Below are 14436 nucleotides of genomic sequence, written 5' to 3' on the forward strand. Positions count from 1 at the left end.
CTCTCTCTCTCTCTCTCTCTCTCTCTCTCTCTCTCTCTCTCTCTCTCTCTCTCTCTCTCTCTGTTTCTCTTTCCTTCCTATTCTCTTCTTCACACCAAAGATATATGCCTGGGTCAGCTATGCGGGATTATGAATTTCGGTCACGATATCGTTGCGCGATTACGAGCACGGCTATATAGCTTAATGTGATTATAATATCGGCACGAGAATTATATTAGTTTTAATTATTACTGTATCCTCTACATACATTATTCAATATAAATTTTATTATTTAATATTATACATCTACCACCGAATATAGTTCAAATTTGCCGAACAATTGGATAATAACGTTTGAACGTAGTCGCGGAACGTCCCTCGACCGAAAATCTCAAAAACAATCCTCCTCTATTGGTCCATCGTGTCATCCTCGCGATGATCAATCTCGCTTGCATCCACCCGGCAATAATTCAAGAACCAAATATGTGGACCTTTGTCGTCGCCATGGGCAGCATAGCATATCTGTCGTTTTATTCTGTGATGGTAGCGTGCGAGATCGTAAAGTCAACTCGAAATTCTCGTTACTTGATAATGATGCTACTGCTTCAATATGAAGTGTCTGAATGAAGCAGAAAAATGATGGATCTCATGAATTCAAGAACTCTCATTCTGATTTCGAGTCGACTCTCGAAGCGCTCGCTGATTCTCGCGAATTTCCGGCCACTCGTCGTGTCGATCCAGCCGTTTCGCGAAGACTCTTGCGTGCCACTCTCATAGATCTCACTGTAGGATACTACCACCTAATTGTCTCCTGGCCGCATTTCTCGTCTCATATTCATTACATTGTCCTTCTCTTGTCTTATTCATTCAAGATCTGTCTTGCGTCGCAGGGAGTAAAGAAATTTTGTATCGCGTTCAGCTGCCGTATATGGAGGAACTCACGTTAGTTTATCTGGAAAAGGAGGGCGATGAGCCCAATGACGACCTTAGTAAGTCGTAGCCGAGAGCAGATGTGTGAAACGGAATGAGCGCGCGCACACATAGCCGATTTTTCTCTCATAGACGATTAACCGATCGCAGTGTCATAACCCTACCGACGGGCAATTCTCCCGAGAGAGATGCTCGAGTGGAATGACTGAATTATGTGGTTTGTAACACCGGTTTGTGTCAGCTAACGAACTCTGATCCCGATCTCGGTGATCTCCCAACCCTATTAACGCTTCCCACGTTCGCCACTAGCGAATTACGCGCGGTTCGCGGTCACGGAGTTCGTTTGAGCATGTCTGCGGTCACACAGATTAGATGCAGTGGAAACAACTTGAAGGATATCTCTCGTATCATTAATGTTTTTTCTTTTTCTTATTATTCATCTTTCTATTGATGTTCACGTGTATTCTGTCGATCTTTTTGGAGTTGAACGCGCGATTTCAACGAATTTCGTCTTGCGGGCGACGTGACTCGCGATTGAGATTGGAAAAGTAATCACGAATACAATTCTGTCGTTCGTGACGTCAATCAAGAGATGTCCATCTCGATCTGGTCGTCACGTTAATTTCTTCGAATTCTTCGCGTTAAATTACTGAACGGGAACGTGCTCCTGTTGCACGTCGAAACGCCTCGCGCAATTGAGGTGGCCCCGCGACGTGCCTCCACGACGCGCTGTGTTTTCTCGTTTTTTCGTCGTCCGTTCGTAGACATTGTAGACATTGTAGACATTAATAGCGGGCGCAATTAGAGCGCGAGGATGAACGAAGGAATAGCGTCCGCGCGAAAGTTCCGTCGGACGTGTATTTCATCGCCGATCGAAACTCAAGAAGAAGCGGCGATATCATCTCGTTCGCGTTGATATCGAGCTCGCTAACGACGAGCGGGTGACGCGCACGCGATATCGATAACGAATGAAAAAGGAAAACCCCTCTCTGCCAAGTACCAATATACAGTCGCTATATTATACATATTAACTCGCCACCCGCACCCCGACGTCCCTTAGGTCGCTTGAGTTCTAGTCTAGTTCTATTAGGAGGTAGCTTACTGTCCCGCTTCGATCTCACCCGGACGCCGAAAGCATGCTCGTGCATCTCGTCTAACGAAAGAAGAAACGTGTATTCGTCCGAATAGACGCCAGAGCGGAGCGGGAGTTCAGGAACCGGCTGGGAGCCAGGATCGGAGGGTCGACGGAGAGACGATCTGTCGCGCTCGGAATCCGACCTGGCTTCGATTGATACAGCCAGAAATGGTTTCAGACGAGCGCTCCACTCTTGCGCGCGTGTGTGTGTGTGTGTACGTGCGTAACACATTGTCCCGCGTCCGTTTCTCGTGGCAGTCGATTAATCAATGACGTTGCAAGGAAAGCTCTTCGTCTCTCAGTGAAGGAAGCGGGATCTCGCGAGGATCATCGCCGTCGTCAAGCTTGTTTTCGGGAGTGTGTGTTGCTTTCTTTTCGCGTTGAGCGTGCAAAACTGTGCCGTCGAGGTTTGAAAAAGAGTATACGAAATTGCTGCTGCTAACAACTCAGCAAGCCTCCCCTCACGCCCCCTAACTCGGGGGCGCGTGGAGGAGCTGGATTAACATTCGATCGGACGATTGCAGGTAGCGAAGAGAACGTGTTGTCGTACGAGGCCGTGCAGCAGCTAACGATACAATACACGCGTCCCGTGATCGTTCTCGGACCGCTCAAGGATCGCATCAACGACGATCTCATCTCCGAGTTTCCCGACAAGTTCGGCAGTTGCGTTCCACGTGAGTTATCTGATATTTTTACAACAATTTTATTGATATCTCGCAACGCGCGAGCGCGTCTTCGATGCCGAATTTGTGCCTAAGTAAAACTTGGCGCGCGTTTGTTTACAGATACGACGAGGTGTAGAAGAGAGTACGAGGTAGACGGACGGGATTACCATTTCGTAGCGTCTAGGGAGCAAATGGAGAGAGACATACAAAATCATTTGTTCATAGAGGCCGGACAGTATAACGACAATCTTTATGGAACATCCGTTGCGTCCGTGCGAGAAGTCGCCGAAAAGGTACTTTTGACGAATCGTAGGTTTAGTAGCGTATGTCATATCGATAAAGAACTATCGAGAACTTTGCGATCATGCTTTCAGGGCAAGCACTGTATTCTTGATGTGAGTGGAAATGCTATCAAGAGGTTACAAGTAGCACAACTCTATCCTATCGCCATCTTCATCAAGCCGAAATCAGTCGAATCTGTCATGTGAGTTGAGCAAATCTTTGATATCGCAATTTCACTATCATCTATATTCCTATGTATCAAAACCATCGCTCTTTGCTCCACAGGGAGATGAACAAGAGAATGACAGAGGATCAAGCGAAGAAAACGTATGAACGCGCTCTGAAGATGGAGCAAGAATTTGGTGAATACTTTACTGGTGAGTCAACAATTTATATCTATATTTTATCTTCAACAAGGTAAATTTTACCTCGGAGAATGTCGCGATGACTCAATATTTTGAATAATATGACGCGGCCTGACAAGTATAATCTACGTGATTTCGGCTAGAACGACATGTCAAAGAAAAAAATTACACATCCGATCTTATAATTGCGATATATCAAACGGTACGCTCTGTTTACAGCCGTCGTTCAAGGTGACACCCCCGAAGAGATCTACGTGAAAGTGAAGGAAGTCATCTCAGAACAATCAGGTCCGAACATTTGGGTACCTTGCAGGGACCAGCAACTGTGACGTCCTGCCCCCCACGCTCAGCATGGGCCCAACGCCTGGACCCTGCCGCCGAGGCGTCAAGCTTAATTACTCACGATAAATACAATTAAGTAACGCTCCGACGCCCTTTCCCATCCTGTTCCTTCCTCTTATTCCTTCCACTCCCACCGTGTCCTTTCCATTACCTACGTAGCACAAGGTTCCCAACTTGAAACACGCGACGCGACGCAGATCGTCGCGGGAGATTCGAGCCGAAAACATACTTAAACCGCGGGCCACACGACACTCAGTACCACCGACCAAACCAACCAATCTTTAATCACGCCTTTTTCCTCTTCCCAGCCTCCGCGCGAAAAATCGATCTAATTCTAAGTCGGTCAGGACGCGTGATTCACACCCCTCCCGAATTTGAAATCCGGAAGATCGCCGCGAAGCATACGAGGAGAGAGGGTGTAGACAGAAATTCGTAACTTCGTATCGCATGATCGTCGATTATTCGTGTGTGATCGTCCTTAATTTTAGAACAAGCAGATAAAAAGAGAAACTTCGCGAACCGGTGGCGTTTTGTACGTTCACTCGCGCGAAGACACGACTTCCGGGCATCTCAGACGGTCACGCAACGCCACCGGTTTGCCACCTCGTTCCTCGAGACAAGCCCGACCGATCCGGGCAGGCCGAAGACCGAATCGGGCAACTTGGAGGTCTCCTGAAGTCGGAGGAGAACTCGGTCAAGCCGTCGACCGCGCCAAGTGCCGCTTATTCGGTCGTACTCGAGCGCGGTATTTTTTAAAGTACTTAAAGGCGCAGTTAGCGTCGAAAGAACGTCGAGCGAAACGGGCTCGGCGCATGAGAAAAACGACGGTACAACATGACTAAGGAGAAAGAGTGCGGATTACTAGTAGTAAATCGCGATACGACGTTGTGTATGTTAACGAACCTCACAATTTAAAGAAATAAAAGCAAAATGAAAAAGCAGAAAAAAAGAGAAAAGAAACCTCACGGGACAAATCTTTAGATGTTAGAAACATAGCGATATATAATGTTTTGTACAGCTAGATGATTAAGCCAGTAACTGGGTTATGTGCAACATTATATTTGCGTGGAGGCGACGCGACGACACTACAGGAAAGTGGAGAGAACGTGCACGAGAGAAAAAGAACACAAAAAAGCATTATTGTAATTTAAATATCACTACTAAATTATTACTACGATAGTAGATATGTATTATTGTAAATACACATGAATTCGCGTGTGTGTGTGTGTCGAGACGGATCGTAAGCAGAAGCAAGAAAAGTAAGAGAGCCCGGCGAGAGGAAGACACGCACGTTACTCGACTGCGCGATGTCTCCCGGCTTCGCGGCGAGACGACGACGACGACGAATTGTCACGGGCGACCTGTCGATTCCGCTCCGGTAGAAACCTTCGGCGCAAATGTACACATGTTACACCGAAAATTCGCACGTTACGCGCACTGTACGTTAAGTTATACAAAGAAGCGGCTCGTTTACGTCGCTTAGTGCCTTAACGTGCTGCGCTGGACACCGGAGACATCGGTGGTCCGCGTCGACGAGACGTCGTAATCTGGCTCGCGTGAATCTTCGACGGAACCGGACTGCGACTGGTTGTAGAAAGAGAAAAGGAGAGGAAGAGAAAACCGACGCTCGATACGATGTACTTACGACGGCCGTGGAAGAATCACGTAAGGCGCAAACGGACAAAGGCACCGCGCTCGCGAGAGAAAGAGAGAGAGAGAGAGAGAGAGAAAACGCAGATTCGATCGGATTCCAGTTACGGATCTGGAATCATTTCGTCGTACACAATCTGAGTGCGAACTCTTGAGATTTTTTCAGCCAGTAATTCGCAAACCCGAGTGGCAACTCTGGATTACGTAAAGATACCGCCTCCCTTAACTCCGCTTTTAGCTTTCATTCGTTCGCGGGGCCATGAGAACGCGTGCATCGCTTCGTCCCCGCGGCACTTTGTCCGTTTGCTCCTTCCGTTTCCGTATAGCATTAATCGCGCAAACGTATGATGATAGAGAATCCTTCCCTCCCCCTGATGGAACGCGAGCAGAGAAAAATCGAATTGCTATACACGAGGTGTCATTACGGCGATTTAATTGTAATATAGTTGTATCTGCATGTATAGCTGTCGTGACACAGTGACATTTAGTCGCGGTCACAGAGATAATAATGATGATGATAATGACGATGATGATAATGACGATAGTGACACTGATGATGATAACGATGATGATAATGATGACGATGATACAGCGCAGTGCGAGCAAAGGGGGGCCGCGAGGTCCCAAACACGCGATGATCGCTTCTGTCACCCGGAATAGAGCCGAACGTTTCTTTCCCCACCCCTTGCCCCCTCCCTCTTATTTCGTAGTAATGTTTACGCAGGGAATGATAATCTCGCGCGGACGACACGCTTTCGAGCTATTTTTTCCTACCGCGAGTCCTAGAATTATTATTAAGCGCGCGACTGCGAGATGGAGCGAGATGAGTGTGACGAGGTACGAAGTGAGACGAGCTTCAGCTTGTGCCTGAAGGACGGAGGGCCTGGCTTCGCCGAGTTGAAAGACGTCTATCTCGATGTAAAAGACCGTATAAAAGAGAATAATTATCGCAGATACCTATTATACACCTCTATAGTCTATTTAATAATATTACTTATTGAATTGTCAAAATCTCATGTTCACACCTTGTTTCATCGTTTTTAAATAGTTAATAAACGTTTTACCAATTTTAATTACCGTTAATGTACATGTAATGTGCGACTCTCCTTCCTCTTTACAATACCGTGAAAGGTAGAGAATATCTCCCAATGGAAATATAATACATGATTTATCGCAGCAGACGGTAGCAGAATGAGAGTTAATTTTGTGGAACTAAGATTCATAACACTTACGTCCCATGTGATTTCTCGTGTAACTTCTTGCAGCGTAATATTACCTGAAGTCAATTTCCAGTTAGAAGTTAATTTCGCAAAGTACTCCGAATAACGCGATATGCCGCTAATAAATCAATTAACAAGTAAGAATGATATTTGAAAAGAATCGCGAAATAATTTCCTCCAAAAGGATATCAAAATTACATGACGAGTTCCGATGAAAAACGTAAGTGAAACTATAAATATTAACAACTTTATTATCTATTAGAACATTATCGTTTCGTCACATATTCTAAAAAGCTTTAATTTATTTGTACATGCACTTTCTGATTGCCCTTACTGATGCTTTTAAAAGCATCAGTAATTCTGTACAATCAATCCAACGTCAACTTTACAGAAAATGTCAGAATATTGTCAGTATAGTTTATAAAAAAAACATTCTCTTAATATAGATATCTACTTCGTCCAAATTGTAATAACATTGTTTCAATTCAACTTTTTAATTTTTTTCTTATATATTATATAATTAATCTGACGCTCAAATAAATATTCAGCATTTATATACGTCATCGCCGTGAACACCGCATTTCCGGACGATCTTGCGTTCTCGAGTAATAAGACCCGAAATTTTATCATGTGACAGACAGGTGAGAATCCAGGTGTACACAAGAAAAATTTGAAACATCATAGTGTATTATTAATTAATTAATTTATTGGAATTAGTAGTTTATAATAATATGAATAATATCGAAGACTCGAAACATCTTAGTTCGAATCCCGGCTTAAGAGGATGCTGGAGTCGACAAACTTCCTAAGCATCGATAACGTAGAGGCGATTAAAACAATTCAAAATGTAGAAAATGTTATCTTTATTTATCGATATAGGATTCACATAAATGCCTTTACACTTCCGGTCTCTTCCGGAGAATTGGACTTTTTCGATCTAGCGCATCCTTTCTTAGTAAGCGTAAATCGTGACTGTTAGTTGTCGGTTCTTTCAGTAACTAACAGTTCTATTCACGAAAAGAATGGAGTAACTGTGATTGGTGCGCGCGTTCCGTTCCGCTAAGAATTTCCGCCTAATGGGACATCGGCCGCAGGCTTCTCTCTGGTGAACGTTGCAAATTAGTTCCGAAGTCTTCGCTACGAGCCGCCACTTCCCCGAACGAAGAATTGAAGTCGCGATATAATTAAACAATGAGTCGGACGCATCTGCGTTTTATCAAGTAATATTATGTAATAGCGAGATGTTAGATGATTTTTTATTTTATTATTATAAAAAATAAACATAACACTTTTAAAAGAGTTGACTAACTCACGAAACTTGATTTACATTTAAAAACGTGGATATCAAATTCTACGAGAAATATTTAAATGATTTTATTTTTAAATTTGTACAACGAATTTTTAAAAATTTATTACTAGATTTTTCTGTAACATATGTTTCTTACATATTCTCAGTACTAGAATACATTATCTTACAAAGTAGAGCATTTCGTTAATAATTTTAAGACAGATTTTAAGATTGTTACAACGTGTTACGAATTGTTCTTTTTTACTTAGGTACTTTTTGGTGAATATTTAGAATTATGTAATAATATATTTTTAAAGTATGTTTAATCAAGAATAATATTTTAATTGTTGATTGTAGAGATTCTGCACTAAGTCTCCAGGGGCATTCTTAGAACATAGGGATATTCTCAGAATGTCTTCAAAAGATGTTCTGCGAAGATCGATGCTATTTGGAATGTATTATACAATATTGATTATATTAGATATATAATTTTTTTACATATATTCTTTGTAACATATTTGCAGTTATAATCAGGATTAATTACAAAAACTTAATCAATAGTTAGTTAACAGTTGCATTACTCCTAATGAGTATGTTGGATGAATATTCCTAATGAAAACTATCTTTTCAAAAATATTAATCTCGATACAGCACACATTGTCATGAAACAAATGTGAGATATAAATAATTGTATAAAATCATATTCGATGTATGAAACTGTATTTTCTGGTACAAAAATTTTAATTCATTTTTGTATCTATATATTTATTAAGACAGAGAATGTAATTTACAACACTCTTGAAAAATGCAGGCATAAGCTAGAATTCTTCGAGGTCAAAGCTACTGTAGTTCTGGCAGCATATCCATCAGCAAGAATCATATCTCTTCCATTTTGAAGAATGTAGATAGAATCAAAAAGTGTATATAATACGAACTACCTGTCGCAGCATTTCAAGAGAAAGAAAAAAAGAAGCAATTGGATGATTGAGGTTGACAGGGGGAGAGGAATAAGAATTTCGGTAAAAATATTTGTTTTTATTACATCGAACGAATAACTCGTAATTGTTATTAGCGAAAGGAAAATCACAAGTCTGTTCTTTTCTCATTACGAAAATCATTCGTCGGGTCCGTCGCGACTTCACTTATAACGACTACGGGCGATGACAATATATAATAACGATAGTTTGCTTTCATTAATTATTCTTCTTTACACGAATCACAGTAAGACTCTAATTTGTTCATCAGCATCAACGTCGTTTCGAACTAAACCTCTGAAATAAAATATATATATATATATGTGTGTGTGTATATATATATATTTACTTATATTTATATTTGTTCATCTTTTATATATATATATATATATATATATACTTTTATATATTTATATATTTATATTTATATATAATTTCTTTATCCGCAAAGCAGAGCAGCATTAACACATTTAGAGAAATTCCTTGAATATATAAATTACAAGAGGGGCGGGGGGCGAGCGGAGGGGCAATTGTGTGAACATTACATAACTAAGAAAATGTACATCCATCTCTACCTATTATGTATATCGTACAATAAAAAAAGCGGATAGTCGTAGATAGTAATAGTTAAAGTTAATAATAGTAGTTGGTAGCAGTGGTAGCAGCAGTAATAGTAATAGCGATAATCGCGGTATAGTGATAGTAATATTATCATACAGTGTGACTACTTCGAGGTCGATTAATGATTTACATTACACGGACAGTACGCGCTAATATGAACAAGTACCGCGGTTCTATTTATTACATCTTACTTGTCGCGTCTACTTAAGATAAAAGATACATACAATACGTACACCCCGGTTTCCTGCCTATCTTTCTCTCCTCCGCGCTCTTCGACGGCTCCGAGAAAAGAAGATCGTACGAAAATTGCAAGCGAACGCAGAGGGTGGAAAAAAGGGGGGAGAGAAGCCGAGGGGAAAGAAGGAAAAAATTAATCCTCTTGCGTTTCGCTCTGTTTCTATTTTCTATTTCGTTCACGGTTTTTTTTACTGAAAATAGGTCGGTATGTACAATCAGTAGTAACTACGCGCCTCTGTCTCGCATGTAGTTGAATCGTCAGCTAAATAAAATTAAAAACGCCTCCCTTAGGTTCGGACATGTGAGGAGAATCGATATCAATTAACATTAATTAATATCACTCGGTATCAGATATTAATTAATCCTAATTATAGCGAGCGATTCTTTTTTAATTAACTACTATACACACACATGCATACGTGTATACTGATATGCGTCGCTTCGCATATCGCGTATGCATACGTCGTCCGTCGTACGGGGTACACCGTCAGTTTTTCTTTTTTTTTTTTATTTTCAGAATACACACATGGACTTTTCCCTGAGACTGATTATAAGGAGTGAAACCTCTGTGCACGGCGCCAAAATTAAACGCGTTATCAACGGCATTCCAAGCATTGCGAATCGAGCTTTCACACGCTCCATTTCCTTTTTTCACTTCGCATCCCGTCCCGTAACGTCTGTATGCACACGTGCGTGTATACGTGCCGAATATCCCTTCCCCTTCCCCGTCACTGAAAAGGTCGATGTACACGAGGGACGTTGCGGGACGACAGTAAGTACTATCGACGAACTCACTCTGTCAACGTTTAAAATAGCTCCTCACTTTCCGCTAAAATTTATCATCCTAGATTGCTTCGATCGAACACACAACATCGCTTCGGTGATCGAAATTCACTGCTCTATCACTCTCTCCTTTCCATTTTTTCACGATTGATCTCGCAGATTCATGTATGTAAATATAAAATAAAAGTACGCGCGCCTACGTTATATTAAATATCTTTAATTTGAACTTTCTCGCGCAACTTGCATTGTATTTTATCATACGCTCATTAAATTCGATCGCGTTGATCCTTGTGCTATTCACTCCACACGTAGAACAAGAAACTGACCTTTCTCTCAGAGATTGTTTCGTCAGTGAGTTTCTGATCATCGATACGACGCGTTAACAAACACATTGCTCCGTCTCATCACAAAACAGAAATAACTCGAAGATAAAATATAAAATAGTTACACATTTTATTGCACAGAGAGAGTGAGCGTTGTCCAACGGTGTTACCAAATTATCATTGTAATATAATTTCGCGTATATCATCTCTCTTTCTCTCTCTCTTCTTTCTTTTTACAATTGCTAAGAACATTGATTGATTCATCTAGATAATAAAAAAAAAACAAGAAACAAGAAAACTCATTTCACAAATTGCACTTGCCACTTCATTAGAATTGAGCTATCGACGTTCGTCGAGTCTATCTTTTATTCGAATTAAAATTGACCGTTACTCTGGAAACTACGAATACAAGTAGCTTCTCGTACGAACTAAGAGCTGACATACTCGTGCGCATCTTCTTCGTCGAGATAGATTAAACACGGCAAATTTGCACCTTTAACTCATTAACAACGATCATGCTGACATGTCTCCTAATATTTAAACTAAACAGACGAGATAGTAATTCCGGACTCAACGGATTGAAATCCAAATCACTTTCGCAAACACCTATATATCCAATGATCAATGAAACAATTAATGAGCTTCATAAATATAATTCGCGCGACAATACTATTCCTTCGAACAAAAACGGCAAAGAGGAAAACAGAAATATAAAACTAAAACGTGGTAACATGATCAGCAATTTCGATGTCACGCCCTAAACGTTCATCCTTGTATTTTAAATGTAACGACGCGTTCCGTAATAAGAGTTCGAGGAGGAAAACTAACGCTATAATATGCGCGCATATACACACATACACAGATTTCATACACATACACAGCGTCTTGAAACGCAGGGCGCATTCCAGTTCTATGAGTCGTTTCGGACCGAATTCTCCCTAAAGAAAAAGATTAAAAAAAATAGGAGAAACCTCGCGAAGCCACGTGCGAGATAAAAATATATCCGATACGACAGCCACGCTTTTCTCCCCGGGATAATTTATTACTGCTAACGTTATTACCATTCCGAGACTCGGCTTGACGCTCCAGAAAAACTCTCTTTCTCTCTCACTCTTTTTCTGGCGTCTCTCTGGTCGAGAGATCTCTCGCTTTCTCTATCATTGCGCCTAAAACGATACTTCTCTCTTTTTCTCCTTTTCTCACACACACACACACACACGCACACACACACACGCACACACACTCTCTCTCTCTCTCTCTCTCTCTCTCTCTCTCTCTCTTCGCCTAAAAGCGTTACATATTAACGAACTTCTCGTATTATTTAATCAGTCCTTAAGAGAATTAATAAAATATCATTGTCCTACGGATACACGCGCGTATATCCCAATTAAATACTGCTATATAATGTCACAGGTAGCTATTTCCATTGTCCTCACTCTTAGCTGCGCATCAGGTAAACAATCGTTTCGTTAAAACTATATTTGCACCGGTACGAGCTTCGAAGTTGCGACTGCCGTCACACACGTCAAGACAGCTAGCGCGTGACAGAGATCGACGGACTCGTCATTCGATGCTCAAGCGAAGGAACGGAACCGATTGTACACGTCCTCTTATCACCGATCAAACTTCATATTTGTGCACTATAAGACAGATCGCGAGGAGAGAATCAATCATCGATATCAAGGCGATTTACCTTTAGAAACGAGCCAAGAAACGTCGGAAAATGTCTAGACACGCAAAGAAGTACTGATCTTCAATGTTGCGCCAACGACGTTTAGCTTCTCTCTCTTCGGGGACGATTGCTTGTTGTTGCGAGTCGGCCATCCGGATTTTCTCAGCGTAACAGGAACTTGTTCTCCTTCATCTCGATCACCAACATCTGTCTCCGTGTAAGCGAGTGGTAGGTCGATCACACGGCGTTGGTTCTCACGTAAGCCAGTTTCAATTCTTGCAGTATCGGCATCCACGATCAGTGAAGACTCCCAGATCGCGAATAGCGATTCTCACAATCGTCAGCATATATGATAATCGATTGATACTCGTCGCTCAATTTGCGGAATTCTTGTCGCGTGTTTCCTATCGTTTCCGCTGACGGAAAACTGGCTGTCGTTCGCGCTTCACGACAGCGGTGGTGCTCCTCCCATCGGTCTTCTTATGGTGCTCCTTGACCGGAAGAATCGAGGTCGATGGTCTTGCCTGGGGAGACGATCGCCCCAGAGACGCCTCCTGTCACCTGAGACTAATCAGCAGTTTCTCCACGTTTAGCAGAGACTTGACCTTGTCGTTGTACTTGATCAGTGTAACCTTGGAGCCACGCACGTTAATCTTCTCGCCGCCGCTTAACAAGTGGCAACAGCGCGTCTGCTCTAGAAAATCCGGCAGTTTCAGCTCACGCATTACCTCGCGATGGGCGATCGCAGGCGGCCCAGAGTGGGCCTTTGGATTAATCTGACGCAAGAGAGCGTCGCGGCTCTTCACTTTCAAGACCGCCATGAGATCATGAAGTAGCACCCATTTGTCAGAGTCGTTTTTCAGGGTAAAGAGGGCGGGTAGATTCATATCGCTCACTTCCATCTCGACGTCGTCCAAACTCGATTCAGGATTGCCCAATGGAACTTCGTCAAGCGGATTACAACCCGTCTCTTCTGAATCTAAAAACAAATCGGCGAACAGTCAATGAAAATACTTTGCACGTACACGTCTCTAAAATAGTTTAAAATTAAAATAGTTCAATATGACAATAATAATTTTTCTATCGAGATTTTCGACTAAAATAGTAGAAAATTTGCGCTGTCACGTACCGGCACTAACATTTGTACCGGAGAATGACCACGGCACAGTAGCACGCCCTTGAACATCATCCAAGTGCTGTTCAAGAATAGAATGAGCCTCGGTGTCAACAGCTAACATCATCGGCGTTTGTCCAGAGTAAGTCGCTAACAATGGGTCAGCACCGTAAGACAATAGCAAACGTACGAGCTCAGTGGCACCGTTCTCTGCTGCTTCGTGTAATGGCCTGGAAAATGCAAAGGAAGGATATGTATTATTTGTTTTCTGTCGATAATGATAAACACTATTCACCACCATTCGTCGAGTTATTTAGGCTCGAGAATAACGGTGATAGTAAGAATTAAATTAACAAGTTGATGGAAGCGTTACCTGATACCGCCATTAGCACTTTCACTAACGTTTGCACCGTAAGCCAGTAAAAGTTTCGCGATCTCCAGGTGACCTTTGGAGCAGGCCTCGTGAAGTGGAGTATAACCCGCGTTGTCTTTGGGACTTGCAATATTATTGAGTTTCTCCAGGCAATAAGCGGCCACGTCCTACGGCGGGAGAGAACATAAACAGATTAGATCAAGTTGCTAGTCGCCGGTTATTAACTTCGCTGCGGTCGTAGTATGTTATGCGATCGTTATCTCACCGTGTAACCGAGTCTGGCGGCGCGGTGTAGTATCGTTTCGCCGACTCCCTTCTTGATAACCCATGTCCTGATTTCAGACTGAATGTCGCCTACACATTCCGGGTTGGGCCTCGGTAGCACTTGCTGTAAGACGAAGCGTCGCATTTTCATTGACGAAACTAACGAAGGCATGTATTGAAAATCTGCTGAAGAACTTAAGATGGAAGAAGTGTCGGAAA

At 42.2% G+C, this 14436-nt stretch overlaps 2 protein-coding genes across 13 annotated transcripts in view; one reads left to right on the top strand and one right to left on the bottom strand.

Annotated features, from left to right (window-relative positions):
• Nucleotides 1-6421, top strand: part of LOC116843985 (disks large 1 tumor suppressor protein) — a 99809-nt gene extending 93388 nt beyond the window's left edge. For 4 of the 8 annotated variants that reach the window (XM_032815015.1, XM_032815013.1, XM_032815014.1 and 1 more), the window contains 5 exons: nt 2569-2718; nt 2830-3002; nt 3084-3193; nt 3277-3368; nt 3576-6421. In XM_032815015.1, the coding sequence (XP_032670906.1) occupies nt 2569-2718; nt 2830-3002; nt 3084-3193; nt 3277-3368; nt 3576-3685 (635 nt within the window). In that variant the 3' untranslated portion in view covers nt 3686-6421. Of the gene's footprint in view, nt 1-851; nt 969-2568; nt 2719-2829; nt 3003-3083; nt 3194-3276; nt 3369-3575 lie in introns of all 8 variants that reach the window. The other 4 variants (XM_032815009.1, XM_032815011.1, XM_032815010.1 and 1 more) reach the window with 2 other exon arrangements.
• A 2449-nt stretch (nt 6422-8870) lies between these two features.
• LOC116843962 (mucin-5AC-like) overlaps nt 8871-14436 on the bottom strand; it is a 254169-nt gene continuing 248603 nt past the window's right edge. For all 5 annotated transcript variants that reach the window (XM_032814960.1, XM_032814959.1, XM_032814958.1 and 2 more), the window contains 4 exons: nt 14219-14341; nt 13954-14120; nt 13596-13810; nt 8871-13445 (listed from right to left, as the gene is read on the bottom strand). In XM_032814960.1, coding sequence (XP_032670851.1) covers nt 13024-13445; nt 13596-13810; nt 13954-14120; nt 14219-14341 — 927 coding nt within the window. In that variant the 3' untranslated portion in view covers nt 8871-13023. The remainder of the gene's footprint in view (nt 13446-13595; nt 13811-13953; nt 14121-14218; nt 14342-14436) is intronic.

This window comes from Odontomachus brunneus, unplaced genomic scaffold (assembly GCF_010583005.1).
Source record: "Odontomachus brunneus isolate Ranch 3 - 2012 unplaced genomic scaffold, Obru_v1 Obru_scaffold_037, whole genome shotgun sequence".
NCBI classification, from domain to species: domain Eukaryota; kingdom Metazoa; phylum Arthropoda; class Insecta; order Hymenoptera; family Formicidae; genus Odontomachus; species Odontomachus brunneus.